The sequence below is a fragment of the Mustela erminea genome, chromosome 3 (genome assembly GCF_009829155.1).
Source record: "Mustela erminea isolate mMusErm1 chromosome 3, mMusErm1.Pri, whole genome shotgun sequence".
Classification (NCBI taxonomy): domain Eukaryota; kingdom Metazoa; phylum Chordata; class Mammalia; order Carnivora; family Mustelidae; genus Mustela; species Mustela erminea.
This window is the reverse complement of record NC_045616.1, coordinates 26,164,733-26,187,999: the sequence shown is the minus strand read 5'-3', so window position 1 is coordinate 26,187,999 and position 23,267 is coordinate 26,164,733. Positions and strand designations below refer to the sequence as shown.

General features: G+C 36.3%; 1 protein-coding gene across 1 annotated transcript in view; it reads right to left on the bottom strand.

Annotated features, from left to right (window-relative positions):
- The window catches only part of SRFBP1 (serum response factor binding protein 1), a 71,314-nt gene that overhangs the window by 41,095 nt on the left and 6,952 nt on the right, over positions 1–23,267 (bottom strand). Inside the window, exons 2-3 of the mRNA XM_032335444.1 lie at positions 18,252–18,340; positions 17,167–17,239 (exon numbers count right to left, since the gene is read on the bottom strand). Coding sequence (XP_032191335.1) covers positions 17,167–17,239; positions 18,252–18,340 — 162 coding nt within the window. The remainder of the gene's footprint in view (positions 1–17,166; positions 17,240–18,251; positions 18,341–23,267) is intronic.

The following is a 23,267-nucleotide window of genomic DNA, read 5'->3' as shown; positions in this document are numbered from 1 at the left end:
TTAAAGTCCCCTACTGTTATCATATTACTGTCAATTTTTCCATTTGTGTGAGTTAATATTTGCTTTATATATTTAGGTGCTCCTATGTCAGGTGCATACATATTTACAAGTGTTCTATCTTCTTGTTGGGTTGACTTCCTTACCACTATGTAATACCCTTTTCTTTTTACTTTTTTTAACTTCTTTTCAATGTACCAGAATTCATTGTTTATGTACCACACCCATGTTCCATGCAATACCTGCCCTACATAATACCCACCACCAGGCTCACCTAACCTCCCACTCCCCGCCCCTTCAAAATCCTCGGGTTATTTCTCAGAGTCCACAGGCTCTCATGGTTTGTCTCCCCCTCCAATTTCCCCCAACTCACTTCTCCTCTCTATCTCCCCATGTCCTCCGTGTTATTTCTCATGCTCCACAAGTAAGTGAAACCATATGATAAATGACTCTCTCTGCTTGATTTATTTCACTCAGCATAATCTCTTCCAGTTCCATTCATGTTGATACAAAAGTTGGGTATTCATCCTTTCTGATGGAGGCATAATACTCCAGCGTATATGGACTACATCTTCTTTATCCATTTGTCTATTGAAGGGCATCTTGGTTCTTTCCACAGTTTGGTGACTGTGGCCATTGCTATTATGAACACTGGGGTACAAAAGGCCCTTCTTTTCACTCTATCTGTATCTTCGGGGTAAATACCCAGTAGTACAATTGCAGGGTCATAGGGAAGCTCTATTTTTAATTTCTTAAGGAATCTCCACACTGTTCTCCACAGTGGCTGCACCATCTTGCATTCTCACCAACAGTGTTAAGAGAGTTCCCCTTTCTCCACATCCTCTCCAACACACGTTATTTACTGTCTTGTTAATTTTGGCCATCCTAACTGGTGTAAGGTGGTATCTCAATGTGGTTTTGATTTGAACCTTCCTGATGGCCAGTGATGATGAACATTTTTTCATGGGTCTGTTAGCCATTTGTATGTCTTCTTTAGAGAAGTGTCTGTTCATGTCTTCTGCCCATTGTTTGACATGAGTATCTGTTTGAGTGTGTTGAGTTTGAGGAATTCTTTATAGATCCTGGATATCAGCCTTTTGTCTATACTGTCATTTGCAAATATCTTCCCCCATTCTGTGGTTTCCCTCTTTGTTTTGTTGACTGTTTCAAGTGGAGAAGCTTTTGATCTTGATGAAGTCTCCAAAATTCATTTTTGCTTTTGTTTCCTTTGCCTTTGGAGACATATCTTGAAAGAAGTTGTTGTGGTCGATATCAAAGAGGTTACTGCCTATGTTCTCCTCTAGGATTCTGATAAATTCCTGCCTCACGTTGAGGTCTTTTATCCTTTTCGAGTTTATCTTAAGAGAATGGTCGAGTTTCATTCTTCTACATATAGCTGTCCAGTTTTCCCAGCACCATTTATTGAAGAGACTGTCTTTTTTCCACTGTACATTTTTTCCTGTTTTGTCGAAGATTATTTGACCACAGAGTTGAGGATCCATATCTGGGCTCTCTACTCTGTTCCACTGGTCTATGTGTCTGTTTTTAAGCCAGTACCATGCTGTCTTGGTGATCCCAGCTTTGTAGTAAAGCTTGAAATCAGGTAACGTGATGCCTCCAGTTTTATTTTTGTTTTTAAACATTTCCTTAGCAATTCGGGGTCTCTTCTGATTCCATACAAATTTTAGGATTATTTGCTCCAGCTCTTTGAAGAATACCAGTGGAGTTTTGACCGGAATGGCATTAAAAGTATAGATTGCTCTAGACAGTATAGACATTTTAACAATATTATTCTTCTGATCCAAAAGCATGGAATGGTCTTCCATCTTTTTGTGTCTTCTTCAGTTTCTTTCAGGAATGTTCTGTAGTTCCTCGAGTACAGATCCTTTACCTCTTTAGTTAGGTTTATTACCAGGTATCTTAAGGTTCTTGGTTCTATAGTAAATGGAACTGATTCTCTAATTTCGCTTTCTGTATTTTCACTGTTAGTTGTAATGCCCCTTTTTTTCTTCTTACAGCTATTGTTTTAAAGTCTGATATAAATATTGATACTAAATGAAACCTTTAAGTTGCAGGATACAAAATCAATATAGGCTTACTTCAGAAATATTGTAGATTTGGTTCCAGACTACTGAAATAAAATGAGTATCTCAATAAAGGGAGTCAAATAAATAGTTTAGTTTTCCAGCACATATAAAAGTTATCTTTATACTAAGCTGTGATCTACTAAGTGTGCAAGAAGATTGTATCTAAAATATAATGTACATAGCTTAATTTAGAAAAGCCACTGCTAAAAATTGCTAACCATTATCTAAGCTTTCAGCAAGTTGTATTCACTGAATGCAGATCATCATCACAAATATAATAATGAAAAAGTCTGAAATCTCAAAAGTATTATCAACATGTGGCATAGAGACATGAAGTGAGAAAATGCTACTGGAAAATGGTGCCAATAGGCTTGCTTAACACAGGTTTACCACAAACCTTCAATTTGTAAAAAATGTAGTATGTGTGAAATGCAATAAAGAGAAGCACAATAAAACAAGGTATGCCTATATAATAAATCTGTTGCATTTCTTCATGCTAATAACAATGATCAGAAAGAAAAATTAAGAAAACAATGCCATTTGCAATCGTACCAAAAAGAAGAAAATAACTTAAGAATAAATTCAATCAAGGAAGTGAAAGATCTTCTCTGAAAAACTATGACATTGATGAAAAAAATGGAAGATAGAACAAATAAAAGGAAAATTAGAGCATCATCATGGATTGGAAGAATCTATTAAAATGTCTATGCTACCCAATGCAATCCAAGATTCAACATAATCCTTATCCAAATACAGATAGCACGTTTCACAGAATTAGAACAAATAATTCTAAAATCTGAATGGAACTACAAAAGACCCCAATTAGCCAAAGACAGGAGGTATCACACTCCCAGATTTTAAACAATATTAGCAGGGAGGCTGCTTCTCCCTCTGCCTCTGCCTGCCATTCTGTCTGTCTGTGCTCATGAGCTCTCTCTCTCTCTCTGACAAATAAATAAATAAATCTTAAAAAAAAAAAAAATCATCCTCAATGGGAAAAAACTGAGAGATTTTCCCCTAAGGTACGAAAAGGTACATAAAAAAATGCTCAAAATCATTAACCATCAGGAAAATGACAATCAAACCACCAGGAGATACCATCTCATACCTGTCAGATTGGCTATTATCAAGATAAAAATAAGGAGTGTGTTAAGGAGGATCTGGAGAAAAGGGAACCCTCGTGCACTCTTGGTGAAAATGTAACTGGTACAGCAACTGTGAAAAACAGATGGATGCTTCTCAAAAAATTAAAAACAGAAATACCATATGATCCAGCAATTCCACTTCTAGGTATTTACGCTCAGAAAATGAAAACCTAATTTGAAAAGCCACATGCACCCTATGTTCATCAGAGCATTATTTAAAATAACCAAGACCAATAGTGTAGGTATCCACTGAGAGATGAATGGATAAAGGAAATGTGGAGGGACAAAAAGAGGTATAAATTTCCAGTCATACAATAAAGAAGTCACAGGGAAGAAAAGTTTAACATAGGAAATATAGCCAATAAACTTGTCATAATTTTGTATGCCAAGAGATGGTAACTAGATTTACCATGGTGATTGTGTCATAATATGTACAAATGTTGAATCTCTCTGTTGTATACCTGAAACTAATATAAGGTACATCAACTATACTTCCATCAAAAAACAAACAAAAAAACCCAAAAGAGTAGAGTTTAATTTTCAAAATAATCCTCCTAATAACACAAAGGAAGATATAATGCAACAGACTGTTAAAAATTCATTAGCTAAGAATATATATTTGAAGATGAAGTAATAAGCAAGGCAACTTCTATTTAGTGCTGTACTTCTCAATGGTGGGTACAATAAAAAGATACAAATTACCACAGGACTTTTCTCAAATTGCACATATACCTCCCATCCATTATGATCTATGCCCCCAGGCATGAATTTTCATGCACTTACCCCCCCTGCCTCCCCCAACAAAACCACTGTTTTAAAGGTTCATGAAGGCTAGAACAATGATTCACTCTAGTTTTCTAAGAGTATACATGAAGTGGTGGTGACTGCTGCCTAATCAGATAGAGCTAGAGGATCATAAAAACAGGAATCCATATTTACATGCAAGAAATATAATGTTGCCTGTAGTATTCAGACGAAAATAGGGATCAAAGAGAAAGCTGCTCAGTATGAGAGATGCCAAGTGACAAAAAAGCTTTTAATACTCATGAGGAATTAGACTGGGTGTAGGAGACAATAGGAAGCGAATTTAGGCTCTTGAGCAGGAGAGTGATATAATAAAGCGAAGTAGTTTTACTACTAGGAAATTTTACTAGTGTCAGGTTTTTGCTGGCAGCCAGTTAGGCAATTACTAAATGTCTAAAAATAGCACTGTCTCACTTCAGTTCCAAGTTGACTTTCATGTTTAAAATTACATCTTCATATTCTAACAACTAAACTGTGAACATTTTTCTACTATAAATTATTTTCACATCAAATCTTGGTGAAGACAATTACTGATATGAAAATGATTATAATCTCAATGGGCAAACACTGAACACAACTTACATAATTCAGTATTTCGAAGTCTGGATTTCACCTCACGGGAGATTTCAAATAATTCAGCCACATGAAGCTCCAAAACCATCGTGTCATTATATAGCCCCACCTTTCACAGTAAAAATACCTTTCAGAAAACAAGATAAAATTGCTTGTTTAGCCCAACTGATTAAACTGAATTACATTTTTTCATCATTTAAAAAAAAGAAATCTACACTGTTCCTGGCACTTCTATTAACTCTAAAGAGGTAGGCAGAGATAAGGTCCAGCATTTACTTCAACCTGAAGATTCTGAGAAGTCAGTGGGGACAGGTTTCTTCATTCTAGAGAATCTCTTAAAGAAATGGCTGGCCTTGGGGAGAAAAGTTTACTGTATCTGATGCAGAACCTAAGCATTTGTTTAAAAAAACATACTGTGGCGAATTTATAAGGAGCAAATGAAAGGCTTGAAACCACTTAATTTTTATGTTTTTTCAGGATAACATGTTAAGAACAAAAAAAATTAGTGGAGGTGGCAGGTATAGAGGTATTAGTTTATTACTGAGTACATCAAATAAAAAGAGGACAAAATTACAGCTCGGTCTGAAATACTATATTTGCATTTTTATTCCTAAAATATTTCAACTACATATATTTACTAGTTTTCTCTGCCCAACTACAACCAGAAACAAACCCTCAAAATTAATGGACAATTACCTAAGCCCATAGCACATTTTTTTCCCCTCACAGTGAATCAACTTGGGAATACATCATAAAGCCTCAGGGAAATTACACTACGTGACTGAGCCAGTTTTTTCCTGTAATTCTGGAAATATGACTAAGATATAGAGATGTGCTAAGAGGAATATAGGAATGTGCTGAGAGTGGTCTTTAGCTAAAAAATGTAAAAGAAAATATTCCAAAGTCCCAAGGAAGACAAACTGTTATTCCTTCAAAGTATTTTCTCTACAATCTTCAAGTTTCTATAATCTTTTTTAAGGGCATATAATAAAATCCATATTTGTTTCTTTCTTTTTTTTTTTTTTTTTTAAAGATTTTATTTATTTATTTGACAGAGAGAGATCACAGTAGGCAGAGAGGCAGGCAGAGAGAGGGGAAGGGAAGGAAGCAGGCCCCTGCTGAGCAGAGAGCCCGATGCGGGACTCGATCCCAGGACCCTGAGATCATGACCTGAGCCGAAGGCAGCGGCTTAACCCACTGAGCCACCCAGGCGCCCCCCATATTTGTTTCTTGATCATATCTCCGTGTGTTAACAATTTAAAAAGTCTTTATCAATTAATATTAGAATCACATTACATTCGAATGTGTTTAAAATATAATACCAAATTTTCCAAGAAATGGAAATTTTTTGAAACCTTATCACTGCTTGTAATTCAGGTTCCAAGGCAATTATTTTGGTGTTTAATACTTCTAAATACTAAAATCACACACAAAATCTTCTATAGATAATAAGGCACTCTTATCTTTTAGAAAGACCCAACTACTCTAATTATGTCAAATTATGAACAGATTCTACTTTTTTCCCCAAGAAGCAATGGTGATAGGTTATTTGATCACTGTTTTCGCTTTTCTATTAATAGTGATCATTAAAATTATAATGCAAAAGCACCATTCTTCATAATACCCAGTTATTCTTGATAAAATTATACATTTAATACTTAAAGGGGTTAAGGTTAGTAAAGAATATGGACCACTGATTCAGATAGATTTGCACTAAATTCTGGTTTTATCGATCAAGGGTATGTGACTTTAAGCAAAGCCATTATCCCGTAAACCCCCAGTTTACACATCAGTAAAACGCAGCTAAAGAGGAACCTTGGAGAGCTCCTATGCAGATTAGGAAGAATACAAGTAGGCTGCAGCAGAGTGTCTGGCACAGAGGAGGCGCTCAACAACCACTAAGATTATTAATTAAGTTGTTTATGAGCCGCAGTGTTCTAAGATACGAGGTTGAATTTCCTTGGGCTAGAAATAATATGTAAGTCTGGGATGTGAAGTTGTTGCATTGTATCCTGCTATCTAACTGGAATACAACTAGAAAATAAAGAGGAAATACTCAATTTGGTAAATAACATTAATATTTTTTATTAAACTGGTCACTCTTCCCAGGAAACCTTCCCTGATTACTAGCTAAAACCAGTTTCTTTTTAAAACTGTGTGTACCAGCTTCTTTCTCTGATACTGTCAGATTTTTCCAGAGCAGGAACAACGAGACATATGGTATACGACCTGCCACAGAGACAAGTTTAATAAACGTGCAGGAAAAAAATTAAGTCAGTCACTGCTTCCTATCTAGTTATCTTGCCTTTTCCCCTCTAAATCAATCTTCCACAGTCCTTCAGATTTACCTTGCCAGAAAACAAATATGATGACTGAAAAACCTTTGACCATCTACACTTCCTAAAAGGCTTTCAAGTCTAATTTCATTTACCATTTTGGTCACTATCGTCAACTGTTTGTGATTCCATTCATACCATATTCCACCCAGGCTATTAATTCACCAAGGAAATATTAGCTGAATGTCTGCTTTTTGCCAATTAATGCACTAGCACTGGGTAATAACATATTCTCAAAAAAGGTGACATATAAAGAAATAATCACAGTTCAATGTGCTATATACCATAAAAGAAAAGAGAACTGAGCTCTCCTTCCCAATCGCACTACGTACTTTCAGACCTGTATGCTTTGTTCTTGGTGTGCTCTCTTTACAGAGACTGCCTTTTCCAAAGCAGAATCATATCTATTCCTAGAGCCGCAATTCAGTATCCCCCATTCACTAAGGTCTTCCCTAAGTCCTATAAGTAATTATACTAACTGATCCCGTCCTGGGTTTCTACCACTATGTGGTTATAATACTGGTATAGGATGTATCCTAAATAGATTCATATGCTTGTTTGTTTCCCACAGAACAGTATGTTCCCTGACAGGAGAAACTGGTTTATCTATATACATAGCAGTAAGTTCTAAATTAAAATGTATTTAACTAACCTGAGCATGTAATAATTTATAATAGCTGTTCTGGAAATTCCTAATTTTTTTTTTTTTCACTTCTAACTTCTTGTTTTTCTTTTCTGGTTGAAAAGCTTATGGATTTTAAGAAGACCACGGATAAACTAGGATGCTATTGTAGATTTTGATGAACGGTAGAATAATTTTTACTGGTTACTAAACCCAAACCCACAAGTTCTATTTTAATATACTGAGCCTTAACAGAAACTGTTAAGCTTTGTTATCAAGAAATAATTCTTTGAGTAGCCTAAACACTAATACTAGCTATTCCAACATACAGGAAAGAACAGAAAGCATACATGGATTCCATTACAACAGGAATCTAATAATGTAGGCTATGTGTTCAAGTTAATAACTGTAAATGTTTCAATGTAATTTGTCTCCATTTAACCAAAATTCAGGTGACATTCAGTTAAATAAAAAAGAAAATCCTATTTTGCAAGACCAGTTATTTACGGTTGTTATTGCTGTTTTCCCTAGGGCCTGTTCTCTCCCATTGTGGATTTCCAACAAAGTATGTTGTAATATTTGCCTCTTTTCTCAAACACCACATTATTTTGTACTGGAATTACGATAGTGGTATTGGCTGTCCAAATTTTTAAAATTAATAGTTGAAAAGGGCTTTGGGTACTTTCACAGTTAGTAGGAATGTTCTGCCAAGGTTTAAGTTCAAATTTCCAGAATTACAAAACTTAAAAAATTAAATAAAAACAATACAAAAAGAAATACAAAATATTTTTTAAAAGGCCATGTGATACTCCTTTTTTACTTCCTACCCCTCAATCTTGTTTACACATTCACTTCTCTTTGAACTAGGCTGATCTCAACTGAAACAATTCCAAAGTCAGTTTTTTTATTGTGTATGTAATGAATCAGTAAATGCTAATCCCATTTTCATCACTTGGGCCAACCAGGACCTCTAACTCATCCTTTGTTTTCACACAGAAGCACACAGGTTCAAAGCGAGGATGGGTACTACTTTCATCTGCCACAAATGCTCTTACTGAATAGATGAAAGTATTTTAAGGCTACCAGAGACTTGATAAAATATCTTCATATCAACACAGCTTAATAATGCAATACCGTTAAGGGCTTCAGGAATATAACTTATTCAGAATGCTGGCTTAAAGCCACAGAAACCACATGCTGGGAAGCAAACTGAAATTCCTATGTGATGATCTGTTTCTAAATGCTGTTTCATGAGTGTGAGGAGAGCAGTATATACTGATCTTCTAAAACACTGCTAGGACTTCCTGTTTATCATTTCAAATGTCAAAAGTTGAGTACAGAAGGCTATTAAATCTGGGCATCCTACTCTGCTTTAGAAGCAGTAAGAGTTCTGCCTTTAAAAAAAGTAAATTAGAAGGCAAATGGTCTAAGAGCAATGGCTAAGGTGAGTGTGAAATGAAGAGCCTATTCATCTTCAGTTGCTGACATTTAACATTAAAAACGATGACTGGTTTTAGACTCTCCTCAGTCAGTCACGGGTCAGTAGTCCACTTATCTGTGGAGATGCAGAGCAACCTCGACATTCTTTTTTTTTTTTTTAATATTTTATTTATTTATTTGAGAGAAAGAGAGGGAGCACACAAGCAGGGGGAGCAGCAGGCAGAGAGAGAGGGAAAAGCAGGCTTTGCCCATGCGGGGCTCAATCCCAGGTCCCTGGGATCATGACCTGAGCTGAAGACAGAAGTTTAACCGACTGAGCCACCCAGGTGCCCCACAACCTTGATCTTCTAAATAAGGCCAATAAAAGTAAAAAATAAAACAAAATAAAAATTGCTTAAAATTCACTCAGTCAGCTAGCTAGACAACATCCACTATGTACCTGACACATTACTAAGTGCCGGGGACAGAGACTTGAGTAAAACCACCAATTTTCTAAAGAAGGTCTAAATAGTAGGAAGGAATGGCATGAAAGGAGACTGCTATATGACAGAAGAAATTGATGCAAGGTAAGGGACTGCTCAGAGGAGGCGGAGAACAAGTCTGGGGTCAGAGTGATGGTATGAGGGAAAGTTTCCAAAAGCAAGTAACTTATAAGGGTTTTTGAAGTGAAGAGTAAGTCTTTGTTCAGGTGACAGACATATATAAAAAGCCTGATCAACAGCAAGGAGGCAGGAAATAGGTTGATATGTCTGGGGTTCAGTAAAGCTGGCACAGAAAGTATGTGGTTGATGGAAGAGAGAAGTAGAGGGGAGGAGCCAGAGTACAGATCACACAGGGCTTTGTATGCCATGCCAGAGGGATTCCTGATCAGATGCATGTTAAAAAGAAACAGCACCTATACTATACGTGGTTACATATTTAGAAGAAAGAATTAATAGATTTGGCAAACAAAATTTTGGAGTAGCAGGTAGCTAAGGAAGAAGGGAATGCAAAGTGATTCCTAGTTTTCTGGGTTAGGAAACTAGATAAATAGTGTCAAAACCAAAACCAGGAAGAGAAGAAAAGACCATGTGAAAAAGAGGGTCGTGGTGAGTTATAAAATGTTAGGGCCAATACTCAGATACTGGTATCTTTCAGAATAACTGCTCGTTCACTATCTCTTCTCTATTGTACCATACAGCCAGCGCCCCAGGTGGTAGACTGGTGATGGACATTAATCCAGGACAGGCTGAGGACTTCAACCAGCACAGGTCTTCCCTTGAACAGAAGATGCAAGAATTACAGAGTCAAGGCTGCCACTGTAAGGTGGCCCTGGACACATCTAGGGAGTGAAAGCTGTCTGGGGAGCTGGAGAGAAAGAGAGGGAGAAGAGGGGCTGGGGTGGAAACTGAAGAAAAGCAGAGAGGAGCACAAAAGGAAGAGAAAAGGAACAAGAAGGAAACACCTAAACGAACCAGCTAAGTTTCTGAGAGCTCTCTACATCCTGACCATCTGCAGGCAAGGTTAAACTGAGGTCCTGCACTTAGACCTAAGAAACCCTACAGTCCTCCGCAGCTTAGCTGAGTGAGTCAGGTAAAAATGCTCAGTTTCAGGTGCACGTGCAAACACATAAGTGGAGCTAAATCTAAGAGAGCACATCTTATGGGAAAGATCTGCCTTAGAGAGAGATTACAGTGTCCAGAATAGTGATAGTAGTTAAACTTTGAGTGGCCAGAATGGAGAGTACAGTGTGAGAAGCTAAAGAACTAACTGAAGGGGAACACCAGCGTACAGGTAAGAGTTAATCCTATTCAAGGATATTGATGAACAGATAGGGAGGAGCTAAACTCAGCCTTGCGAAGGGAATGGCAAATGAGGAAGTCAAGATCGCAGTGGCTATACTATTAGGAACAAAGAAGCTATTCCAGTAAGGAAAAGGAGACTGTGAGAGTCAGTTAAAGGAGGATGATGGGTGTTCAGGCACAAACTAAACAAGTTTATCAGCTGAGGAACACCCACATTAAGAAAAAGTCTGAAGCTATCAGTGAGATAAGGCATAAGTAATAAAAGAGACAAAAGAAAGGAACATGGCAAATCAAGAGGGACTGGCCTTGAATAGCAGGGGAAAGGAAAAACCAGCCCCGTCCCCTACATACCCCCCTCCCCCGGCGACCAGTAAGAATAAAAATAACAGTCTAGGTTTAGTTTCCGAAGAAACAAAGACTTAAACCTTAGAGAGTTTCACCACATCTCACTCTTAAAATACCAAAATACAAGGAAGATCGTATTGAAAACAATTATTAACATTACTAAATGTTAGATGCTAAAGGGGTAAATGTCTAGAAGGGCCTTACTCTACCAAAAATACAAAATAAATAAGTAACTGGCAATTTAGTAAAGTAAGAATTTAGGAAGTGTAAGTAATATTATAATAATATATAAAAACTTGTCAACTGTAGCCTTGCAATTAAAAGACAGAGTAAACACATTAGACATTTTGTCAAATGTCTGCGTCAAAGGGCATTTGACCTTTTATGCCCACCAACAGTGAGTAAGACTGCCTGCCATGTCAGGACGTCCTCTCCAACAAGATATATTTTTCAGATTCATCTTAGTCTAAGGGCCAGTGATTTTTACATTGCTCAGTCTATCCCTTCACCTGTTGTATGAGCTATTAATTTAATAATTATTTAATAAATAAATAATTTAATTTGATTTAATAAAGTATCCACCAAAATAGGTATTACCAGTAACTATAGTAGAGAAAAGTGAAAAGGGAGAGAAAAGAGAAGAGAAAATGTGATAGGACAAGTAGAAATAAAGGAAAAAAATTCAATAGTCATGCAGGTGGTACCACCCTCCTGGGTACCTTGATGACTCCACTCTTCCAGAGAAGGGCATTACTTGTTTTTTACCCTCTTGGTAAAAATACCATGCTGAGTTTCTACTGGGCATCTTTAAAGATAACTTAAAGGTTTCAATTAATTATTTACTACTTGATTTCTTGAATGCACTAGAGAAAAATAATCTAAATAAAGAGTAGAGATTTATGAAAGGGACTTGTAAGTCATAGTATGGATTCTTGAGGATCCTACAGCCATAAAAGATCACAATGCACATATGCTCATGGAATCTGGGAACTAGACGAGTAAGAGAAATATTACACCTCTTCTGTACTTGGACCACTGTCTGCAGCTTCTAGGTTTTAGAGACAAAGAAAGAAAACGGGACTTTGAAACAAATTGAGCCTTCAGCGTTTGTCAGACACCTTCTTAGTGATAAGAAACAGGATGGGGATGGGGAGGAGGGAAGGCATGCTTAGGATCAAATGCATAAGAACAAAAACCATTTTGGTCCTTTCAGCACATAAGGCGAGGGCACAGAGGAACTACAACTTTAAAAAGCCATCAATCATTATGATCAAAGAAAGGGGTTTGCCCATTGAAAATAATACTGCTACCTTTGAAAACACTACCACCACCAAAGCCACCTAGTTCGTCACTCCCTTCTTGAAGCAGTCTCTTGGTTTCCTAGACATTACACTTTCTTGGCTCTTTTTCTTCTTCTGGCTACACTTTTTCAATCTCTTTGACTTATTCTTCTTCATCTTGCTAAGATCTAAATCTACAGTGTCTTGGGGTGATCAGGCCTCTTTCCTTGGCTACATGCAGTTAATTCCAACTCTGCACACTTTGTTTTCTGGGTATGAGAGACTAAGATACTAACAGATCATACAATTAACCCCATTGTCCCTCACTTGCCCCAGCAACAACCATAAAACTTGGAAAGTATATGCTATATTAAAAATACAAATCTTGGGGCGCCTGGGTGGCTTAGTGGGTTAAAACCTCTGCCTTTGGCACAGGTCATGATCTCAGGATCCTGGGGTCAAGCCCTGCATTGGGCTCTCTGCTCAGTAGGGAGCCTGCTTCCCCCCTCTCTCTGCCTGCCTTTCTGCCTACTTGCGAACTCTCTCTGTGTCAAATAAATAAATGAAATCTTTAAAAATATATATATATATATGTTGTTAACTGGTCCTCCTGGTGAACCGACTAATGATTTTTATTAGGAGGAAAGTCCTTATCTGAAAAATGCTCTTAGGAAGCTGTCCCTTGTAAGGATGCCTACAGTAAACAAACTTAAAAATCTGCAGACTTATGAGGCATGACCCACCGGAGAAAATCATTTAAGCCATCTAACCCTGGGGAACAGAACGGAGAAGTTTCAAAACCTAAATGCTATTTGCTACGAAAATAACTACACTTCCTCATTTAGAGACCTAATCATTTACTCTTGCCCAGAAAGTGCCTGTCTGATGTAAAAAGGACATGTGGAATCACCCAGATTCCTGGATCTCTCTCCTTGCTTCACGTGCATTTCATAGCAGAGCCCTGAAACTATCAGCAAAGCTGGACTGTAGGTAAGATCTCTAATATGTGTCTGATTTGATTTTTTGTATTGGCATACAGGCAAAAGATGAAACTGTCAAAAACAATTATGATCTAGGACGAACTTAATACTGTTAGTTTAGCAGGATAAGTGAACTAACTGTAAATTTGATACAACTAACTAGCACAGTATCCTTCCAGGAAAAATAAGGCATCTTTTACCCTATGGAATTCGTAGGAGAAAACAACCAAAAGCATATGAAATTACAGAGAAATTTCTCAGCAAATTTTTAAAAAGCAAATACAACCAGAAATGCACAAAATGTTAATTAATATATGAAAATATATGATGATAAACATATAACCCAGTGGTTATATGCAGCCCAGAACTCTTCTAAACATGTCCTGTGAAATAAGAATCTGTGTAATTTACAGAGTTGGGGTGAAATTCAAATGACGGGATATAAATATTATCATAAACTAAACCGTTTTTCCTATTTGTACTCCACTAATGCGAACTACTTAGAAATAGTTTATGAAGGGGCATGAGAGCAGACAATCCTAACAGCTGATGCAAGCTCAAAGTTCGCTTTGAGTAGGAGATCTGAGCACATCAATAGAAAGGAAGATGGAAACAAAATTAGGAAGATTTAAAATAGAGATGTAAGGGTAGCAAGCAGAGCAAGGTCTCACAGAACCCATACACTCTCAGTGCACAGGAAAACCAACATATGGAAGAGTAATAGCCTCAGTGAGGAATAAGTAAGGAAAAGTAAGCAGAGAGAGGTAACTGAATATACTTAGATGCGAGGAATTAAAGAATTTGAAAACGTGTTGTAACTCTCTAGGCCTTTGTCCCCTGTAGGATAAGTATCCTGTTCATTATTATATTCTCTCATCCAATCTCTAGGACACTAGAATCTAGGTACATTTTAGGAAATTCTTGCCTTACTGAAGCAGCACAATTAAGTAGTTAGTTACATTCACTTCATAATCTATTTGGAAGCCCACCACCCAGTAACTATTTGACCTTGGGAAAGCTGTTTGACTTCTCTAAGAAGTTTCTATTTCGTATTTGTATTTTGTATTTGTTTTTGTATTTTCGTATTTTCTAAGATTGGGACAAGAATGATACCAACTTCCCAAGATCGTGAATATAAAACACACAATATACTACCTGGCACATAGTAAATGCTTACTAAAAGCCAGTCATTTTATTTACTATTTAAGAAGGAATTTCTTAAACATTTAGATTGACTTCAGTGTATGTCTCAATTTTACCATCTCCTTCTGTAGCTAAAAGGAATCAGTAAAAATTGATAAGCTACATTAATTTCCAAAGAAAAAAGAACTGTTTAGGAAGACAGTATTTATACTAACATCAAAGTAAAAAGCATGAATACTATTAGAAAAGGCAGCAAAGACTTGGTATTCATACATTACAGTCTATAAAATTAGAACCTATGATTTTATAGTATCGTAAAGATCAGGGCATTTTTTTTCTTGGTCAGAAAACACCAACTCCCATTTCTAAAAATATCTCAAGTTTTTCTTGAGGAAGTCAGCTTGCAACAGAATACCCTATTATCATAGAAAACAAGTATAGGACAATATGTCATGAACAACTCTGTAAAAATCTAGTGGTATATGGGCCAAAGAAAAAAATCATCTGGAAAAACAAATAAGTAGAGGTTCTTCTCCAAATTTATTTGAGACTGCTCTGTTTGTGACTATTTCTTTGATACTCCCATGTAGATGATGAACACTTCATTAAGAAATCACAAATGACCTTTCAATTTTCAAAAATCCTCGATGCATTTGATTCTTCTAGAAAAGTAGCTTAATTTTGTAAAAGAATCATGAATGAGAAATAAAATTTCAAATGTAAGAAAAGTGTACAGTCTTTTTAGTATACTTTTTATTCTGGCTTTTACATTTAAATGTAATCCAGTTTTTAAATAGCACTATGAAAGAAGTTGATATAAAAGTATCCAATCTACATCACTACTAAAAAGAATTCAAAGTATATATATGTATATATATACACATATATATATACTATTAATTTTAAATGCAAGGAATATACAGGTTACAAATTTTAGCTTTCTATGAGGCAATAATCCCATAATGGTCTTAAATAATCATAGTAAACTAGGAAAACAAACAAACAAGGTCACAACACTGCAATCTTATGAACCTATAAACTTTAATTATCATTCAGCCTGCTTTCCTGTTGCTGATGAGGTTTAAGAATAAGAGAAAACAACTTTCACATACAGATCAAACAGGACTTTCTTTCGAATTAAATCAAATTCACTATAAAGAGCTATAGAAAGGTAACAAATATATTTTAACTTCAAACTCTTTGTATATAGGCTTATTGTATATAATATATCCTTTCTAGGGTAAGAGAAAATCAGCAGTTACACAGTAGTTCAAAGCATATGAATAATTTAGGGCTGCAAAAATGACTATTCAGAAGAAATTACAGGGAAAAATTTAGGTAAGGAATGTAATTAAGGACGGACCTTGGTTAAGAGAAAGTGAAAGAAAAAATGGGATAAATCGTAATTTTCTACATCAGTGCTGCACTCAAAACAGAAATCTCTATAAAGATTGTATTTCTCAGAGGAATTTCACAGAAAAAAAGGTACATGAAAAAGCCCACATTATGTGTGATCCATACTGACACAAACAATAATAAAGACTCACAAATATTTTGACCGAATGACTAGATAAAAGGGGATTAAATCCTTGAGAAAGAAAAGATACATTGAATGGATTCTGTGAATTTTGCAGATCTGGGAACATAAAACAAAAAGACCCAACAAAAAACTCACACAAAGAATCATGTCCACCTCTATTTCTACTCAGATTAACTGTGATAACTTTGTCCTATAAAACACTGTATCATCCCTTCCAAAGGAAAAAAATGGTGAAAAGCTTTGATGATCTAACTCAATTAAAATATTGTTAGGGAATTCTCTTGCCCTTTTATCTATCTCAAAACTTGGAAGTTATACCAAAATGTAATAGTTAAACATACATGCAAAATGACCCTGCAATTAAGGTAATTGCTGGTACCAAATGTTGTTTTTAAGTTCTGCAATAAAACAGTCTCCCAGACATTTAATAGTATGTCATTTGGTAAATGAAAGTTTCCACAAAGTAAGAGCAGTGAGAAGACCTAAAAATTATGCTAGTGAAGAGTCTGGCTGAAAGAAACAAAAATATGGATCTTTTTGGTCCAGCACTAATTTTATTTCAAGTTACTACAGAGCTGAATAAAACTCTGACACCACCACACAAAAATTTATTGAGTTGGCAGTAGGAAAAGCATGATGTCAGCCACCAATATCACCGTCCGCATTACCAAATAGCAAGAACGCTTTCATTCTCGAACTTAACGTAGACTTTTTATGTATGAAGTTAGAGTAAAAATAAAAATCTCAGGCATGAGGCATTATTAAACACAGATGAGTTTAGTTTGGCATAGTTTCCATGTAAATTATTCTAGAGCTTCAACAAATTCAGTAAAAGACATAGAAAAAAATGCAAGCTTAAACACATTACAATTTTCTAAATGTGCTACATTCTTCACCAAACAGATCCATAAAATTAAATCTTAGTCAACTGGCAATAATATTCAAATAACTAACACCACACACACACACACACACACACACACACACACACACAGGCAATAATATTCAAATAACTAACACCACACACACACACACAGCTGAGAGGAGACACGGAAACACACCTATGTATACACACCCACACAAGGCCTACCTTCATAGCATGAATTTCTTCAAGCAGTCGTTGTGCCCGCCTCTGGTTTTTTAACAGTGCATCTTCGGTACCCCTGTAAAAAATACGTGAAAATATACAGCCAGGAAAAGCATGTATTTTAGAGTCCAATCATAATTAAAAGTCTCTTCATTTCTTTTAGAAAAGCATAATGTGTAAATAACAAACACTGTCATCCTGCACTGCCTTGAACAACCCCACTGTCCAACACCAATTCCATCAACAAACCCAAGTTTTTGGCACACAGAAGCATTACCTGGCATTATATTAATGATGATTACTACTGAGACACAGCGGGCCTTCAAATCCCTTAGTGGATAGCCAAATAATAGATTTTAATCAACTGCTTAATGGCACACTGCATTTAATGTAACTTCATAAGCTATAGTTAAAGGTCAGATGTAATTTTATTAAATAAAATTTTGTTCTCTGGTTTAAAGGAATACCTAAAAAGAAATATCTGATTATATGAGAGAAAGGTTATTTATGATAGAACAAGAAATTAATCAGGAACAAAATATATGTGAAAACTAAGTATGCTGAAAGTGTAAAAGCTACAACATGCTTACTCTAATCCTAGTGATAAGGAAATTACAAAATATTATTAAAAATAGATGGAACATAATGTTTTCATAAACACTTCCACAAGGTAATGAAGATTTCCAATGATTTAGCAATTTAAGGAATAAACTGATATAAAATCTTTCTAACTTATTCAAGGTATTACTAGATTTATTACAGTATTTTCAACATCTTAAAATAACTTCCAATAACACAAAATACACAAATAACTCTGAAGGACTTTCATTCTGAAAAGACCAGAAGGAGAGTTCTGAAAAAACAGCAGAATCATTGTGATTTTTAAGCAAATGTGGCCCAAACTATGCAAGGACATGCTGACACAGCACACTGTAACCCACTCAGATCCTCTCTCCATATAAAAAAAAAAGTGTTATATGAGTAAGATAATTATTCCTCCTGGTCCCACCCTCAGATTTTGTAAATACTGAATAAAAACAACTTCTGACATTCTATTAGTCATAGGACCATGACTTCAAGTGACTAACTTTTTTGACTTCAGTCTGCCAACACTTCTGACAAGTTTTCGGATAACCAACACCCGGATTCTCTTCACTTCTTTTCTCATCTTCACAACCTTTGAGGAATAAAACCAAAATTAGAAAGGTTCTCTCTTAATTTGAGATGAAAATCACTTTATTTTGAGTCTTAATATTAACAGGTTAAGTCATAATCACTTCAACCAAATTTTCAACCATATTCAGTTTGATGAAACCAAACTTCTTCTGTAAGAGAATAAATCAACATTCTAAAAATGTGCCTGAAGACTTAAGAGAAACAAGCTATGATTTTTTTAAAAGGTCACAGCATTCTCAGTGATTAGTATTTTAATAGTGCACTTATATTTTGTGCCTGAACATAATAAACGGTTGCATTCCCTGCGATGAGAGAGCATCACATTCATCTTTGTACCCTTGCAATTTAAAACAGAGCTTTACCCATAATGGCAGTAATTTACTGAACGTTTACGTTACCAAAAGCAAATGTGTGAAAGTGATAATATTTTACTTATTTACACAGCAACCCTTCCATTTGTTTCTAGTAATAAATTTCAAGCCTAACTTTAAAAGAGATGTGAGAAACACCAGGGTGCATGCGTACACGCACGCACACTGACAGATGCTTTAAATCATCCTGTTAGACAACAGTGCTGAACTCTGAGACCAAAAAACCCCAGAAAGACTGTCCAAAAAATGGAAATAATCGAATGATGAAGAACTACATATTATAACAGTACTTAGTACATCAGGATGCTATCATTTTGAGTTTATATTTTGTCTGTTGCTATTACTAGTCAAATATCTCATCCTTCCTCCTGGAATGTTCTTCTTCCCCTTCTCCACTTTAAGGACCACATAAAATTCAGATTAAGATATTCCTGAGAAGTCTTCAGTGACTTCTTCAGATGGAGATAACTCCTCCAACCTTCACACTCCCACTATACTTTACAGGCAGTATCTATCTTACTGTAGTCTCTGACTGCTCATGTAGCCATCTTTTTTTATAGTCTGGGCACTCCTAGAGGACGGGACCTTGTGGTACCGAAATCATTTTTTCTGAGCATTGCTGGAGTGTCTGGCACATACGATCCCTCAAATTCTCCTTGCCAAAATAGCAACATCAACATCATCCTGTTTCTTCAAGGCTCTTGTATTTGGCTATAATCCTGTCTCTTACCCTCAGTCTATTTCACCCCCTTATTCAGTGAAGATACTGTCAATCGGCTTACAATTTACCTCCGTCCTAACTTTTCCCACCATTGTGAGTGACGTAGATGTCCATGTAATATTCATGTAATATAACCTATCCATTATCATATCCTCACTTGTTGACGTCCTGTGTTCATCACCTTATCTATTCAGTCTCAGCACCCACGTCCAAGGTAACACTGTGGTCCTTGTTATCACTCATAAGGGATCCATTTTTATAACCATTAATATAAATAGTCTACATTGAGATCAAAATGCCTATTTCCTTTTTCAACTTAACACACCACCACCATTTTTTACTTCACTGGGACCAATAGTTCACTGACCCCATACTTTCTCTCAAATGATTGGTCGTGTTCTTTTCCATTTTCCTTTTATTCAGTTTATGTACATGATCAATACTTGCTAATACCTTAAACCGTCCTATCCTTCCTGTTAGCAATTACTCTAGCTAATCCTGGATGAAATAATCATCCTGAGGGTTTTTTTTTTTTTGCCCCCTCCCCAAAGATTCGTTTATTTATTTTAGAGAGAAAGCCAGCAGGGGGAGGGGCAGGAGGAGAGAGAGGATCCTCAAGCACACTCTGTGCTAAGCACAGAGCCAGATGAGGGGCTCAATCCCAGGATCCTGACATCATGACCTGAGCTGAAACCAAGTATCAGCCACCCAACGAACTGAGCCACCCAGGAACCCCTCATCCTGAGTTCTTTATTGCAGCCCGCAAGAGCTGGGAAATACTTGAGACATTCTATCTACATTAAATTCATTATAACTAACACGAAATGGGCTTCTATACACTCTTAGGAAACCCATTATATATTTTTTTTCAATTCCTTCTACAATGACTACTTTAAACCTGTGCCTGCCTTCTAAAACACCTGACCTTCCTCTTTTCTCTTTCCAATTTTATGGAGAAAATGAACATCAAAGGGGAACCATCATCTTTCCACTACAATGAATGCAAATTTACTTTTATCACCTCCTCTCCTCTATTAACCTATTCTCCTACCCAATGTGTGACATTCATCTTCTAGTTGTATTCTGGATCTCACTTTTTCTGCTTTCTTAGAACCCTTACTACACACTACCCCTTTACTCTTGCACTGTCGATCTTTTACATGGTTGTTTCTACTGATTTTTAATCGTGCTTAATTCATTTTCACTAGAGACAAGACAAACATTCTCACTATGAAGATCACTAGGAGTACCCTCTCTCTACAACTGCCTCAGAGCCAAGCTTACAGAGAGGCTCAAAGTCCCTAACTCCATTTCTACTTACCACATAATCCCGTTGGATTTCCATTCTCATCACTCCACTAAAAGCTATTACACAAGACATCAATGATTTCCAAAAGTACCTCAAATCCAACAGGAATTTTTCAGGATTCACTTTACTTGCAATCTCGGCAGCATCTGACACTGTTGACCACTTTCTCCTTCTAAAGAACACTTAGAATACTCTCCAGGATTTCCTCCATCCTCTCTAGTCACTCTACCTTGCTCTTCTCTGAAGACTCCTTCACCCCTAGCCAGTTTTAAGTTCAAAGGCGGTCCTGAGCCAACTCTTCTTTTCACAACATATTTTTTAGACCTAAGTGATCTTACCTGTGTATATTGTAATTTCCCACCTAAACAAGATGACTCAATAGTTTCTTGCTTTCAGCTAAGACTCTCTTTTAGCTCCAGACCTAAATGTGCAACTGTCTACTTGGTATTTCCTTTTCAGCAGGCTTAAAATCATCTACCACACACACTTGAACCCATGTTCTTCACTCCCAAATGGATTCCTTTTTTGTTGTTTTATATTTCAGGGAAAAGAACAATCCTTTTGTTCAATTATAAACCTAGGGCTCATTTTAAGTAGCTTTCTTTTCTAAATCCCTCACAATCAATCTGTTACCAAGTTGTGTCAATTTTACCTCCAATTATATCCCAAATTGTACCACTTTTCCCCCTATCTTGACCTCCTCATTCTCGTGGGTGAGTTACTGGTAACTGGTTTGTCTACATCCATTCTTGCCCCTCTCCAACCAGTTATTCACAACTCAGAATACTTTTTTCCTATGATTTTATTTGACAGAAAGGGAGAGAAAGAGAAAGGGAGTTAGTGTGCATACACGCACCAGAGGGAGAGAGAGAAGCAGACTCTCCAGTAGGCAGGGAGTCCAATTCAGGACTCAATCCCAGTACTCCAGGATTATGATCTGTGCCAAAAGCAGACACTTTTGGTAACTGAACCACAAGGCGCCCTAGAATACATTTTTTAATACAAAGGTCTGATGACAGACCTTTACTTAATTCTCTTTGTTTGCAGTTTGTCTTAGGATGGCCACATGGGCCTACTTTTAATCCTTTATCTCCACCATGCTTCCACCTACACCAAGTCTTTACACTTGCTGTTCTCTCTGGTAGGAATGCGCTTTTAAACACTCTTTATTCTCATCCTTCTGATTTTGGATCAAATGCCACTTCTCAGTGAAATCTTTTCTGTCTTCAGACAGTGTTAAAATTCCCCTTTATAAGTACTTAGGAGTGCTTCTAGAACTTGTCATGACAATTATTTTAAGTTAAACATTTTATTTGTAATCTGAATACAATCTGATGTGTCTTCTTCCCAGTAGGTTATAAATTCCATGAAGGTCAAGTGTCTGGTTTTACTCAACATTACATCGTAACACCTAACATAGTGATGGTACAGTATGAGTTTTCAATAAGTATTTGTTAAATAAATGACCAGAAAGATTGTAATACTCACTTGTTCATTCACTTTTTCAAATGCCTAATATATTAACAAAGTGCAGAGTGATCAGGTTTCTTTCCTACCAGATATACTAACCTGTTTGGAATTTATTTTGAAGTTCGGTTTAGAAAAAAAATTCATACTTGCATAATAAAAAGCCATTCAGACTAGATTTTAACTGGAAACAAACAAACAAACTGTAACATTTTAAAAAATTTGTTTATTTGAGAGAGAGAGAGAGAGAGAGAGAGCGAGAGAGCCCGCACACACAAGCAGGGAGAGAAGCAGGATCTCTGCTGAGCAGGGAGCCAGACATAGGGTTCAATCCTAGGACACCAAGATCATGACCTGAGCTGAAGACAGACCTTAACTGACTGAGCCACCCACGTACCAAAATTGCTACACTTCATATGCAGCAAAATGGGGATTTATAACACATTTTTCTTGAGGGTCACTTATGAGATAAATTAATAGTGAGTTATAAAGTATGCACTAAAATATATTAGCAACTGTTTCTAATTGCTGTAGCCCACAGGTACATAAGATGATGATATGATATTTGTTAAGTGCTGTCAACTGAACTGAACTAATAAACTGCAGTTAGCAGAGCTGTTCCTCAGTTGCATTCCAATCATGGGAAAGCTAAACTCCAATTTTAAAATTCCAATTTAAGAAGTACTATGTTTGTCATTACTGCATAAGGGAATTCTAAAAGAAAAGGGAATGCTTTATGTATGTAGTTCCATGCCAAAACCAAAAAAATCCTTTTCAACTTTTTTGACTTTTCCAGTATTTGTGTGCAGGCATTAAGAAAATTTGATTAAGTTTAATATATTAGAAAAATAAGTACATTCATTTTATGTAACAATGGAAATATTTTATTTTTCTCACAACTGCTCACCCCAAGCACTTACCTTTCTTCAAGCATTTAACTTTATTTTTGCAAAACTGACAAACAGGTATCAAGAGCCTCTCAGTTAGGTTTCAAAATTCATTTGCACTTAGGAATTAGGAAGTAGGTTGACAGAAAACCCACAAGTCAACAAACAGGCCT